The sequence below is a fragment of the Lygodium microphyllum genome, chromosome 2 (assembly GCF_053477565.2).
Source record: "Lygodium microphyllum isolate KBCC chromosome 2, Lygodium_microphyllum_v1.1.10, whole genome shotgun sequence".
NCBI lineage: Eukaryota > Viridiplantae > Streptophyta > Polypodiopsida > Schizaeales > Lygodiaceae > Lygodium > Lygodium microphyllum.
This window is the reverse complement of record NC_141136.1, coordinates 12660803-12676129: the sequence shown is the minus strand read 5'-3', so window position 1 is coordinate 12676129 and position 15327 is coordinate 12660803. Positions and strand designations below refer to the sequence as shown.

The following is a 15327-nucleotide window of genomic DNA, read 5'->3' as shown; positions in this document are numbered from 1 at the left end:
TGGTTGGACTCTCCATACCTTCAAGATCCTCTCATAGGCTTCTTGCTACTTCAAGGTGGTTTCCGAGTCCTATTGTGCATTTGGAGCCTTATCATTGGTTCCTTGTGGTGGGGCAACATAATCTAAGAACACAGCCCAATCCTTCAAAGGAGTCATGAATGAGGGTAGCTCCCATGTTTCCTCTATTAACAATTGATGGCCTTCACTTGATGATGAAGAGATAGGTACCTAGAACCCCATATTCCTCATCATCACTGGTTCCTTATGGTAGGCATCATAATCTAAGAACTCAGCCCAATCCTTTGAAGGAGTCATTACTGAGGGTAGCTCCCATGTTTTCTCTATCAACACTTGATGGCTTTCACTTGATGATGAAGAGATAGGTACCTAAAACCCCTATATTCTTCAATTTATGATCATCATATCCTGCATGGTGAAGATGGAACACCAATCTCTCCTTCAGAGGCTCATAGGTTATCAATTTGAGATCCTTTCCAAAATCAATCTTTTACGAGGCCACAATGTGACCACTCCCAATTGGGCCTTGAGCTCATCAACATGATTGTCTAGAACTTTACAACAATGATTATTGCCTCATGAACTCAGTCCAAACCTTTGAAAGAGTCATTACTGAGGGTAGCTCCTATGTTTTCTCTATCAACAGTTGATGGCTTTCACTCGATGATGAAGAGATAGGTACCCAAAATCCCATATTCTTCAATTTATGATCATCATATCCTGCATGGTGAAGAGGGGTGGTGAAGAGGAGCCACCAATCTCTCCTTCGGAGGCTCATAGGTTATCAATTTGAAATCCTCTCCAAAATCAATATTTTATAAGGCCACAATGTGACCACTCCCAATTGGGCCTTGAGCTCATCAACATGATTGTTTGGAACTTTACAGCAATGATTATTGCCTCATGAACTCAACCCAATCCTTTGAAGGAGTCATCATTGAGGGTAGCTCCCATGTTTCTTCTAGCAATAATTGATGGCTTTCACTTGATGATGAAGATATAAGTACCTAAAACCCCATATTCTTCAATTTATGATCATCGTATATTGTGTGGTGAAGATGGGCCACCAATCTCTCTTTTGTAGGCTCATAGGTTATCAAATTGAAATCTTCTCCAAAATCAATCTTTTCCAAGGCCACAGTGACCACTTCCAATTGGGCCTTAAGCTCCTCAACATGATTGCCAGGAACTTTACAACAATGATTATTGCCTCATGGTTTGCTAGATAGGGACGACATGCTTGCACATAGCTACTTGCTCTTTTTATTGACTTTCTCATCGCAAGAGGGCACTATGCAGAACAATAGCCATGCGCTATAGCATGTTTGTAGGCTTGTGAAGGTGATTTGTAGTTGGGAGTGGGCTTGTTAAACATTTGCAAGTTCTCTGGTCAAACCTACCATCTTGTTCCTTTCTTGCTCCATCTACACTCTAGTTTCTACTAGCTGTTATAGTTGGAGCAAGGTAAGATTTTCCTTACTTTGACCATTGTGCTTTTGTTCATTTCTCCTTCTCACCTCTTGTACTGTGTCTTTTATAGTTGTATCAATCTCCTCCTATACTTTCCTTCTCCTTTTTCCTTGTTTTATTGTATCCAATGTCTAATAGTGCCTTGCCCTCCTGCACTTTGTTCTCTATCCTATATGGTAGTGGTTGTTGTGTGGCAGGGATGGTTGTACCTTTTTAGGGGGACTAAAATTTGCACTTATTGCTAGGCCTGCTGTGAAGATCTTTGTAAAGGAGCTTCTAAGGTGGAACACAAGTGCAGACCTATAGGTTATCATGTAAAACCTAGTCTCTACACTTGTTAGTGTCCTTAGAGGCTTTTGCAACACTGTCCCTAGCCCTTGTAAGTGATTCCATAACATTAGTGATCCAAAAATGATTTATATTTTGTTTGGTAACACTTCTAGACGATATGTATTCCATGGTCCATTTGGAATCTTACTTTGATGCATCAGCTTTATAGTAAGTAAACATATAATGAAATACCTAGGCTGTGACTCTTAAGTCTTCATTTTGAATTGTGTTGAGCTCTCATTATTTAACCTTGTGTGTTCATTCCACCTAGCACTAACATTGATTTCTTTGTTGGCTTATATCTTTCATTTTAGGCCTAGCGTGAACGCCACCAATTCTATTATAAGGGCCACATGGCAAAGCTTTCTTCTAGCTTCTTCTTCAATAATAATTGTGCCTATCTTTGCTTCCAATATGAAGGTTTGGACGAAGGTCAATGGATGAAGGTCAAACGAAGGTTAAGTATCCCAATATTTGCACTAGTCCACACTTTGCTTTAACATAAGTGGCGAGCCCACACTCTAATATAAGTTTCTTAGCCATGCCACCACTTTTTATCACTTTATCTAAATTTTCAAAAAGTAAAACTTCAGCTCGTTAACTCTCCACTATTGTGGGCAACAACCAAATCATTATTGTTGTTCCACAATGAAAATGCTATTATTTTCATCATACTTGGTGTCCATGATTTTCTTAACTCCTTGCTGCAGTACTTGAGTTGTCATTTGCATAGGGAAACCATCGAGTCTAAATGCCTTTTGATTAAGTGAAGTTTTTGAATTAAAAATTTGATCTTTGGTACAAAAAAGGGAGCTACCTCTAGCACTTTCATAATATATAGGTTTCACATTAGGTTGATGCATTCAATCACACAATTACACATTTATTCTTTAATATGATTGCTTCATGCATTTGTTGGATTTTTGTATCTTTCTAGTTGCACTGCATCTTTCTAGTTTCTCCCTCGCTTAAAGGTGTGCAATACTTCCTAGAATTGTAAGGCAATGCATGTGGATTTTTTTCAATATATGATTAAAAAAAAATAATACAAAGTAATTGAAGCAAACTCATCATTTCTTGAAGCATGGTTTGCACTAGTTAACCCTACTTTCATATGCTTCAACAAATGCTTTTTTCTACTCAAATTGTTCCTAACCATGGGATAATCTAGCTAGATGGTTTTTTTTTTTTTTTTTTTTTGGGGGGGGGGGGGGGATGCTTTTAATAGCCCCCCAACTAGCTGTTAGTGCACCATGAAGGGGAGGGGGGTGGCATCAGCATGATGTGGGAGTGGGATGGCCTATGACAAGCCATCACCTATTACCCTCCTCGCCCCCTTTTATCCTTAGCCTTTGACCCCCTTTTTTTAAACTAACTAATTTAATTACTACTCTAATTAAACCATTTAAGCTAGTAACCCACTTTCCAACTAACTAACCTTAATGTTCTTGTGCAAGAGTTTTTATGGAAGGGTCCATGCATAATGCCTTGCACACACGGTAAGATTGTTTGAAAGACAAGGTATATTACAATATTCCTACCATGCAGTGGTCAATCCAATATGCAAATCATCAGAACAACATTCCTTACGTTTAGTGGCATTCAACCAGCCATTGACAACAACAATCTTTGTATTGAGTTGCATTCAACTTAGTCATGTCTAGCACAACAAGTTCAACCCAACAACTTTATGAAAGCATAGTACTGTAGCCATGATAGCATCTTCAAAACATTCGTAGTTGTTTTCCAATTCGGCTAGAATCCTCAAATCATTAATGGCAACATGAGCATGATAATCCTTAGAGAAATAGAGAGGAAGAGATGTCTATTTCTCAATTACTTCTAAGTTGCTATGGCATTTGTGATTGTTTGCATCGAGTCATTGTGTATGGCAGGAGGATGAAATTTCTTGCTCCAATTGTAGCTTCTTTTGACATCTTCTCTCATTGTTAATAAAAAAGGTTCCACAATCAATCAAGTGGAGGTTGATCTTATTGACATTCTTATTGGCTTTCAATGTCATAGCCAAGGGGCATGGTCACGTGCACTCGTGCACACACACACACACACACACACACACACACACACACACACACACACACACACACACACACACACACACACACACACACACACGAGATTACACCAATGTTCAAGAACCACATATAAATTCTTCTCATCATACGTTGAGGAGGCTTTGGACTATTAAAGCTAGTTTTTTCTTCATGCTCTTGCCAAATATTAACCAAACTCATGTCTTCTGAAGAAAGGAATTTCCCCTAGCATGCCGTTTTGAGAAGGCTTTTCCAAACCTTGAACGGCCTCTAGGTTGAAGCAAACTCCTATGTTGGTGAACCATTGTTTGCACTACTTAACCCTACTTCCACTGTGCTACAATAATTGCTTTGCTTTTTTCTACCTAAATTGTCATTTGGCCGGATGGAACGAATACAAGGTAGATGAAATGTTCTTGTCTAAAAGCAAATATTTTTGCAGAAAACAAGACAGGAAGGTCGAGTGGCACATGGAACAACGTTAATGAGCGTAATCGATCCTTGCTTACGATCTGGGATTAAGAATTCGCGTGCGATTCGCCATGGTGAAGGTCTCTGTGCGAACGGCGCTCCCGGGTCGAGCTCGAGAGCTCGATCTTCCTGATGGCAACATGGAGGCAAGAAGATCCTTGTCTCTTATCCTACGTTTTCTCGTTCCTCGTTTTTGCTGACGATGATATCTATCCTTATACCCTATCTACGTGCAGGTTTCCACTCTTCGTGCCTTGATCGCGCAGGAGTCTTCACTTCCCCTTGACAGGTTGAAGCTTGTGCTCAAAGGGAAAACTCTGCTAGATGCGCATAATGATCAACCTTCTATTGTGAAGCTGGAGGACCGGGGTTTGTATTCCTCTGCTTCTGATCATCAAACATAAAAACCAGCGAACAAAAGCAAGCTTTTCGCATGTCTGAAATAGAACAATAGAGCAGGATTCCTATAGCAGCCTAAATGAAACAGCGCATTTTTCAGTCACACGTACAATTTAATGCATCGATGTGGACCTGTTGCAATATTGCACCCGCTCGTGGTATATCCATAGTTAGACTTAATGTACATGACACCAAGAACATACATTTTATATCTCAGCAGTACAAGCGGTATGGTAGTTTGATCTCTTGTATCTCAGCAGTTCAAGCAGCGTGATGGTTTACTTTGTAACAAGTCAACTTGTCTATGATTAGGCAGACTCTATAGTTGCAGTGGTGGTACCCAAGGCTCCTCCTAAGCATGTTCAAAACAGGGATGGTTTAGAGGATGATGATGATCTGGTAATTTGTGCATATTATTTGAGGATCTTTGACATTCAAGCACACAATTTGTTAGGCATGGCTGATTGGCTGACTATAGATAGACATGTGAAAAAGCTTTCAAATAACTATGTACATTGCACGTTTTATGTTGCTAGAATGTTGGATCCTGTTTTGCATTCAGTATATGTTTCGTTGTAGATCATTTTTGCTTAGACCTAATATATTTTGTGACAAATTTGTCATTCCTTACGATTATATATTACAATCCCAGCGATTCAAGGTGCCTGAAACTGCCTCTCCATTTAAGCGGCAGTTAATCCATTTCCTACAGAAAAAGCTAAAGCTTCCAGGTAAATTGTTTTTTAACTGACTGAATCTGCAAAATTTTCTCTGCATCAGCTGTCAATACATGCATCCATGGCTGAAACCTCTTTTTCTTTTTTGTGAAGCAGATATTGTTTTGATATTGGTTTTCTCCATTAGTCTTCGAGCGTGGATAGTGATTGCTGGTTGGTTTGTGATGGCACGGATTGCATATAGCTGTGACTTAGGTCCTTTATATGTAAGTTTACTCTCCATGATTTGAAAGGTCCTTCAAAGTATCAGCAATTCTTAGATGTGCGCTTTTTGATTGGACTAAAGTCTTTAAAAGACATAAATAAATGGATGTTGTACTATTTGGTCTTTTATATTATATGCCATATTGATCAATGAGTTTAGTACTTGGCATCATATGAACAACAATAACACAATCAACTCAGAGAGAATAGACTTGGGAAATGTAATCCATTTACTAGTGCTCAAAAGGCACGGGCTATGGGCAACTGGCAAAGTGCTGTAGTCTCTCCCTCTTGAGTAGGAAGCGATGTACTTGTATGGCTGAATGAAAGTGGAGAAGAAGAGTAGCATATAGATAGGATGTCTCCAAGTTGCAAAATGCAAATACCAAGGGCTCAAGGTGCTGATGCTGCTAGGTGAGAAAGCTGAAGCGGGGTGGAGCGGAAGGATCTAGGGTGAACTTGACTCCACCTCGCAAGAGAAGTCACTAGCTCCATAACTCCATGTTGGAAGAAATTTGGAGGCCTTGTCACCAAGTCGCAGCTGAACCTCCAAGGCCCTGATCTAGATGGTACGTGAAGATCTTGGGTATTAAGGGGAGAAATGATTGCTCGAAGACAGCTATTCCCAAAGAGTAGATGGTGTGGAAGAACTTCATGAAGAGTAGGTGCCCCCCTGGAGGGTGGTGAGGGAGGGGGCTCCCTTTGAAGTCAAAGAAATAGGAGCCCCCCTTGAGAGTAAAGAGAGTACATCCCCCTTTGAATCCCCCTCTGTGAGAGATAGGGAATCTAAAAACTCATGGATCACAGTCTCCGAATCATCTGATGATGAAGGAAGTGCTGTTAGTCATGCTGAAGAATATATCTAGGGTGTCGAAGAGGTTGAAGAATTCCTAGAGGTGGCCTCGCGAATCTGAGTAGTCAAAGGTGGGGAAGGGTGAGGCTCATGCTATTGAGCCAAGGGTGGGCAACAGTCCGTGTCTCTCAATGGAGTGGAGTGCAAAGCTGAGGGAATGGAAGGTGGTAAACAGCCATTATCTCGTGAAGGAGCGGATTGCCAAGGGGATGGTATCCAATAATCATTCTCTCAGGGGAGCAGATTGCAAAATTGTTGTTGTCGAGGTGGCATTCTTGAAACCCTAGAAGAAGTAGAAGCAATCTCTGTAGTGCATTGCAGTGATCACGAGGAGGCGGTGGCACTTGACAATCCTCCTTTTGCTCGAGAGGACTTAGTGCGCATCGAATGTGTCTTATTGCCTTGAGCATAAAAATTTGAAAGCTGGTGCAAAATAAATTCAGCGGCCCCTAAGGGAGAGGTAGCACAACGATTGCCTGGGAATAAATGCATATACTCTAGCGATGTAGGGAGCAAAGTTCGATGTCGGCAAGCATCGGTGGGAGGTCGGGTGATGCATGAAGAGGAGCACCGAGTGGTTTGTCCATTTGCCTATGCAGAAGTCATAGCACCAGAGTGTCAACCTATAAAAGGGAGGGTGGATGGAAGAGGAAGAGAAGGGTATCTTTGTCTCCTGGTGATTCAGCGGAAGGGGGGAAATCAGTCGATGATTTTGAAGTCGCAATCTTTCTTTGCCTTCTCTTCTAATACAGAGGATCATTGTGGCTCACTTAGCGTCTCTAGCTCTAATACCATGTTTAAAAAAAGGACTTAAGAGATGTCACAACTCTATAGAAACAGAATTTGTATCCTTTTTCATTAATTTGTCTATATAATGATTTATTAAATTTGTTTCCTTTGCACTAATTAGATATAAAGAAAAGTGCATTGGAGCTGGCCATTGATGAGTGGTCACAGGTTATGGTGGACCCACGCATTGGGTTAGAGAAAAGATAGTTTACACTTCCACTTATATGGCCCGATTGGGCGCCTGTGACCAGAACTCACGCATATCAGGGCTAGACTTGCACACAGAAAGGATTGATGCCTTGAAGTGTGGGCTAGATCCGCCAGAACAGACAGTTACAATCAACAAGATGGCATGATCATGAAATGCTTGTACAATGTGTATGTGTGGGTTGAAAACTTGAAATGCACATTTCTTTGCATAGGAAAGTCACATGAAGATTCTGATACCGTTTTTGCGATGTACACAGAAAAAGCTTTCATATGACATCCATATTGGGAGGGGTCCTTAAATTTTAGGAGGTCCCTAAATTTTAGGAGCCTCGAATTAGCCTAAAAATGCTAGTCCTAAAAAAATAGGGATGCCATTCTAAAAATAGTAAATTTTGTACTCTGACTGTGCTTACTAAATTTGGTTGTTTCTATTCTTGACAGTATTCAGCCCAAAAAGGAAGGCCATAGAGAAGAGACAAGTGTCAAGACACTTGTCACACAAGTTTCCAAGATTCCCACCACTTATCATATCTCATGACATGTGGCTGGACACTTGTCTTGTGCTACTCCACTTTCCCCTTTTGTACTAGCTCTTCCCTCTCCTATAAATAAGAGCTCGTTTTTCTTCATTCAGTATCATTTTTCTTTGCTCTAAACTCATGTACAACACCCACAGATAGCCAGAAACTGGTCCCATCCATCCCCATCATCATCCCCCACTTCTCCATTATCAAATTTCTTCATATTCCCTCTTCTATCACTGCTGTTTTACAGGACAGCAAGCCTGTAAATTCATTACAGCACCTCCTTCTTGAGCTCTTTCTTCCATTTTAGCAACAAGAAGCAAGCCCTATCCATGTACTGTTGATCAACGATGAAGAAAGGCTGATTTCCCCTCTTTCTTCTCTCATACTGTAAAGAAATCAGTTCTTATCATTGCATAATAGATAATGCATGTGTGTTTGTACATCTTTGCATGATCTTGTGAGAGTGAGAATTACTTCTCCTCACTCTCAGGTTGATCGTAACTGAGCTCTTCCCTAAGGGACTTGGGTTGAGCAGAAATACATTCCTTCGGGGGAGGATTGCCCATCTTCAACCCTCAATCTTGTCTCCATTACTTTTACATTTTCATGGCTGTAATTTTGTGAGTAATTTTCATTTTCAGCTTTAAGTGTTTATTCTCTTTTATATTAAATCTCGAAAACAAGCGAATATCATAATTGTTAAGCATACTACATTGTTCGGGGCGTTTACAAGAGACTAGAGAGATAGTAGGGTTTGTAGGGAGAGACACAGAATGTGTATGGTAAACACTATGAGAGAAGAGAAACTTAGAAGTAGAAGAACTCGGTGATGATGCACTCAATCATGCTATGAAGGAGAGCTGATATAGTAGAGCCGAAGCTCACAAGATGAGTGCATTGTCCTATTTGAATCAAGTGGCAGCACCTATGGGGAATTTGCATTGAAGGGAGCAAAACATAGTCCTTCGGACAGTGAGAAGAGTGTCAAAATGACGAAGGAAGAGGGGTGAAGAATGAATGAAGTGCGGGCTTATTTATAAGCATAAGTTGTCTAGGGTGGCGCACCACTGAGTGGGTGCTCACAGAAAAAGTGACCAAAATGTGGATACCAGCCCTTTTTGGGGCTGTCAGTGCGAAACCCTAAATGAAGTGTGTAAACTGAAGAAGTGGTTTCTCAACAAGAGCCATTGCAGATGACATGTAGAGAAGAGAAAGGGGAATGAGAGAGAGAGAGAGAGGCACTTAGGATGAACTGCCCAACACCAAGAGTTCAACAATTTACGTAAAAACGGAGCAATTTAGAAAAGAGGGAGAAACATATGTGAAGAGTGTAGTGACTAAAGTAAGACAATTGACATGATCTGTCCCCAGTGAGTGTTAAAGCAAATAGAGAGAAGATAAAGTAAGGGAAATGAAGGAGATAGTCAATTAGGATGAACAGCCCGACACCAACAGTTCAATAGTTCAAGGAGAAAGTCAACAAGTTAGAAAAGAGAGGGGAATAGATGTGAAGAGTGTAGTGACTAAAGCACAACAACTGACACAATTGCTTGTCCTCGGAGAGTGTGGAAGAGGGCTGAAACATGCAAATAGACTGAACATGCAAACAAGCTGAAAATGCAAACAAGCCCGATGGTCGATAGAGCCTTGTATATTAAGCTGAAGCTTCTCCTAGACTTTTGGAGATGTCTTGCAAGAGGTTACCGTTGGAAGGACCGACTTCAAGATGCATCGAAGGAGAGCTGAGTTATGAGTAAGCCTTGGCATCTGCATTGTCTCAATCGAGGAATGGCACTCCGATTTAGATTGCAAGTCCTTTTAAGTTTGTCATCAGTATTGCAGCATGGAGGAGCCATTCTAGATGAGATGCAGAGAAGATAAAAGTAAGGTGAATGAGAGAGATAGGCACTTAGGATGAACAATGCAGTACCAAGAGTTCAACAATTTCAAGCACAAAGAGAATAGTTCAAAAAAGAGAGAACAGATGTCAAGAGTGTGTGGTGACTGAAGCATGACAACTGACACAATTGATCCATTGATCCATCCCCAAAGAGTTCAAAAGCAGGCTGAAAAATACAAACAGGTTTAAAATAAAATGCAGGCTGAAGGAATTCAGGCTTCAATTGAGAGATGATTGTGCTGAGGATCAAAACGTCAGCAGCTGTGATGAAAATGGTGGCTGAACAGACAGAATGCAGGCTGGAACTGCTAAAATGCAGATACATGAGGCAGAAAAACACAGATTCAGCTGCTTAAAATTACTGCCCAACTGCCACAGATGACAGCCAGACCAGCCGGATCAGGGCAGCAGCAAAAAAGTGGCCTTCAAAGGAGTCAGGAAGTGCAATCAAACCTGAGACAGCAGTCACACAGCACTATCTAAGACCAGCTTTGCAACATACCCGTGGCTTTATTAGAGGCACACGTGGCAGGGATTGGGCTTTACAAGCTCCCTCAAGAGTATGATGGTGTGCCCCATGCATTGTGTGCTCAGACTTCTAGCACACTTGTAAGCTTTCAGCATATTATCTCCATGATCATCAAGCATGAGTCTGCTTTGAGGCTGCAGGGGACATTGTCTTCATTTGGGAGTAGCTATTTTAGAACACTTTTGAGCGAAGAGAGGGACAAGAAGAAGGGAAGTGCTACTTTTGTGGAGAGAAGGGGCATCTCTGCAAAGACTACAAGAAACTGGCTGCAGTACAGAAGTACAAGTCTAGGTGCCAGGGTGGTTTCACTTGTTTGACTCTTAACTTTGATTCCAATCAAGTGGCTAAGGTTGCTATACCGTCAAAATGTGTCTTGGCCCTAGTGATGCTATCACTCCTTGAGTTCTCTGGCAAGAGAAGGATTGTGAGAGGGTGGTGGTAGTGCAACATCATGGCCTTGCTCATATTCTTGGTATGGTGTTTCCGTGATTATGGTTTTCTACATGCATTGATTTATTTGGTGTTTCGAAGTCTTGAAGCTGGCATGCCTTCAAGACTAAGCAAGTCCATGATGGGAGATGTGACAATGAGCTAGCTTTGCTCCTAATTGGTTCTCACATGGGGATCCCTTTGGCAGGATGGCTGAAGGCATGGCTGAAGACAGAGAATCCATATTCATGATGTGGTTCTTTAGGGTTGTTCATGATTGGCATAAAGATTATGCGATTTCTACTCTCTATGATTAGGATTCAAGTATGATCAATATCAATATCAGTGTCTTCTCTGAGGCACCTTTGGATTGGCTTCATCAGCCAACGCTTGGGTATCCATGGTTCTACTGTTGCCATTGTTGTACTTTTATGATGTTACATGTTTCTGGTAGACTTAAATGTTGTGGTATGGGACATGGTGGTAGTTCCTAGGGATTTGTATGTTTGCGATTGTATATTTATTGTACTGATCATCCATGATTTGAGAGAGTGTTACGGTTCTTTTCTTGTACATCTCATGGGTTGGGCACACCTCTATTAGTGGGCTTCCTGGACAGCTTCTTTTCTTAGGCTGGGCGCCTGACTTATTTTGCCAGGCACTTGCTTTAATGGTTAACCATCACCCTAGAGGCACCACTGCAATGATGACCATTTATAGCCACTCCTCTATCTTGTCATCCTGGCATCATTTTGCATCTGGCGTGGAGAGGGACTGGCATGCTGAAAGGATTGCCAAGAGTTGTGCCCCTTGAGGTTGTACTTTGTTCTCGTATTATCTATGAATTCCATTGCCCATTCTATTCACAGATTGGAACAAGCCCCAACCCAGAGGATCATGGAATCTAATGGATCTGCCCCCAAATGTCAGAAACCATTTTCTGACCACTTGACAATTCATGTGGTGAGTCAGAGTTCAGGGCAAGGTGTAGGCATATAACAACAAGAATGGGGCATTCTGAGTTTTGTATCCTTGCACTGTTGTTTCAGAACTGAAAGCAGATGCTTAACTTCATTGGAAGCAGAATAAGAAATCATACCACCTTCTAATTCCCAATTTTCGGGGATCTTGCATCATAGGGTTGAAGTGCAAATATCAGTTAATGCATGGTGTTTTTCTTGTATCATGGCCCAACACAGATACAATGATGAATTGAACTTCTTGCCTGGTCTTTCCAGATTCTTGCTACGGCTTTTACCGTGATTTTTTTGAATTTGGGCAAACGCCAAGAGGGAGAAATCAGGTAGTTTGAGTGGATTAAAACTAATTTCTATAATAGATCCTTATTTAATCAGGAAAAATAACATTTTTGATCTTTTTTGGATGTGCAGTGCATACTCAATATTCAATGAAGGTTTTCGAGAACTTCCAGGCACATTGAATGCAGACAGGTTGGACAGAGACATAAGAGCAGGCCAGTTTTAAAGTGAATAGGAATATTTGAGAACTCTGAAAGCCAGAGTTTAGCAAAGTTGAATCTGTATAAATGACAATCATTTATTGGTTGTTTAGTTTGTTTAGAAAATAAACTGTGGACACCAAAAACATATGGTTTCTGGCTTTTCTTCTTGAAAGATAAAAAAGGTCTAGCTAGCCGAAGGCTGGACAGGCTCTTCAACAGGTGATAATGGATTAAGTTCCAACCCACCATGGGTGATTATCAGTCTTAAAGCAAAATGGTGAGTGTGCATATGAGCTTTATGACACTATGTAGAGTACCATGATGTAAACAATCCATTCCATTTACACGATGCAAGCTTTACGGCTGCAGATTTGATTTGGTGACTAAAGTCAAGTCAGTAATGGATATGTAAACAACTAAGGGTACTTTAAAGCTTCTGAGTTTTCAAGGACCAGCACAATAGGTTCTTAAAGTATTGTGAAATTCCTACTTTTGTCTGCCATCATACATGATGGTCATAGGTAATCTCGGCTTTGTTACAAGGCAAATTTGGTAGGCCCATAACAACATACTGATTGTCTGTTCTTGGCCCCTTTGCATCCTTCACAAGAGGAGCAAGAGTGATTAGATGAATGCTTGGCAAAAATGGTTATGGTTCCAAGTATTCATAATGCGCGAACGTTTTTATAGCTATTCATGAATATGTTAGCAATACTGCACATATTCTTGCTAGAGGCAATTTGATGAAAGGTGATATAGAACGATCGTTCGCAACATGCGTAACTTACTGTTTCAAGTATGCTGACACATTATAACTATAAGTACAACCAATTGTTCAAAATGAGGCACTGTTTCCAACGCCTTGAAGCTGGTTTAACATGTTCTTATTGTGGTAAAAAGAAATGGCAATGTTCATGAAATGGTGCTCTTGCTTTTGTACTTGGCTAAATGGCAGCACACAATCCAATGTGGACTGTAAACATATTTTTGTCCACAACTTCTTGGGTAGCGTTGGACCCCAGAAACCAATTACGATTATATTTTCCAATCTAAGATTGTGTGAAAAACTTGATGCCTTGCTGACTAAGTAATGCCAGATCCTTTACCATGACAATAAGGTAGACCTGTTTGAAATCGTCAATGGAACAGTAATACAAATTAGTGGGTAAACTCTGTCCATTTCCACTCGTGACCAGCCTTAGTAGGTATCACCATATTGAGTTGATCATAATAATATATTTAAGGAAGAAGCAACTTGACTATGTTTCTCGAATGATGAAAAGAAGTAACTAGTTTAGTATACACATGATATATTGTTTGAGTGGTGTAGTTTGAGAAAAATTGTAGTTGCAAGGATAAAGAAATCTATATCCAACCATAATGAAGATAGATTTTATTTTCATTAGTGAAGCACAAGTATACAATCAAGGGTGCACTACAAGCACATCAGTGTTCATTGTTTGTGTGTTCAATGGGGTATGAATTTGGAGCATTATAATATTGTTTAATAGCACATTAGCAATTCAGTTGGCATTATAGGCACACAAGGCATGTGCAAGTTGAATTGTTTTGAAACATAGGTTGAGTGGGTGACATGAACCTTTGTGTTAGTGTGAGGGTGTAGCTTTTGATCCAATACTATTGTTGGTGGGCACTTTTTGCTCTAGTAGCATAATAGAGCCACAACCTTGAAATGGTTGAGGGTTTGGGAGTTTGCTCAAGATGTTTTGTGTGAAATCATCTTTCAAACAATTGAATATCCTTGTGGGAGGTCATTTTTGTTGATTTTTTACTTGGGTTCATTGTCTTTCACTCATAAAAATGAGAGTTCTAAAACTATGGGGTTTAAATGCAATGCACTATGGCATTAGTAACTGTTTGCTTGCTACATGGTTTGACCACTTCACTCAATCACAAATGTGGAATGAAGTGAAAAGTGATACAATTATATCAATTTACTTAGTTTTCAATCATGGAATGAAGTAGATTTAATAGTTCATCTAGCATTTCCTTCTCAGTGCACACAATTTTTGTATATGAGTGGGACAAAAGAAGGACTGACGTAGACTAGAGAGACGAGTTTAACATTGAAGCTATTTGAAGTTGCATTGGCATGATGTTTTACCTTGACTGTAGTTTCTTAGCTTGCAATTAGACTTAAGATTCTTTGGTGTATTGATGGTTGCCCTTTAAAATTGAGTAGTCCATTGGGTAGGAGAAGTGGAGTTAGCCTTATGTTGGAAGTTGCATGTTTCTTGGTGTAAAGGGTGTGACCATGGCAAATTGCTCCCTCCCTTTGAGTTGTCACTTGATGGCACAAGTGTTGTCTGAAGGACTTGTAGAAGAGCATATAACAGGTTGGGAAGTGTGGGAGCTTTCGCTCAATTGCCAAGCTCCATAGACCGCTTATTGCTTCAAGCGTTTCAAGCTGAGCACTAATGGCTATTTCTCACATAGCCGATGCGCCATCCATATCTACGGGTGTAGTGAGCTTATCTCCATGCCGATTGAGTTACCTCCTCTCCTGCGCACTCCGATAGCTCCACGATCCAAGTGCAAGCTTCAAGCAAGCTCCATCCTCAAGCTCCATGTTCCAAGCTCCATTGCACGAGCAAGAGAAGAGAAGAGAAGAGAAGAGAAGAGAAGAAGGGAGGAGAAGATAGAGAGCTTCTTCTCCCCAGTCCCTCACCTACACACTCACTCCCTCACACACACTCCCTCTCTCAAGCACAAGCTCAAGCAAGCAAGCAAGAAGAAGAAGAAGAAGAAAGCCACTTTTGGCCACACATAAGAATGAGCTTCTCATTCACTTTTCAACTTTATATACAAAACCCTAAATTCCTTTTGGGCGGTCATTCCCTTATCCCCTTATTTACATGGCTGACCGTGGCTTAGGCTCTTTTTCCCATTGTCCACCTATCTTCCTAGCTTCCTTTTCATTGCAT

General features: G+C 40.7%; 1 protein-coding gene across 1 annotated transcript; it reads left to right on the top strand.

Moving 5' to 3' along the window:
* The first annotated feature begins 4252 nt into the window (after positions 1-4252).
* LOC148039489 (ubiquitin family protein) lies at positions 4253-12936 on the top strand. Its single transcript, XM_087691153.1, has 7 exons — positions 4253-4489; positions 4580-4712; positions 5059-5141; positions 5395-5473; positions 5576-5685; positions 12159-12223; positions 12312-12936. The coding sequence occupies exons 1-7, from the start codon at positions 4415-4417 to the stop codon at positions 12403-12405; spliced, it is 639 nt and encodes a 212-aa protein (XP_087547279.1). The 5' UTR covers positions 4253-4414; the 3' UTR covers positions 12406-12936.
* Positions 12937-15327: the final 2391 nt, after the last annotated feature.

Bases quoted from the DNA above. Each gene is read 5' to 3' on its own strand.
- LOC148039489 (XM_087691153.1), top strand. From the start codon at position 4,415: ATGGTGAAGGTCTCTGTGCGAACGGCGCTCCCGGGTCGAGCTCGAGAG. The intron at 4,490-4,579 runs GCAAGAAGATCC...ATCTACGTGCAG, and splicing joins TTCCTGATGGCAACATGGAG to GTTTCCACTCTTCGTGCCTT. The intron at 5,474-5,575 runs GTAAATTGTTTT...TTTGTGAAGCAG, and splicing joins GAAAAAGCTAAAGCTTCCAG to ATATTGTTTTGATATTGGTT.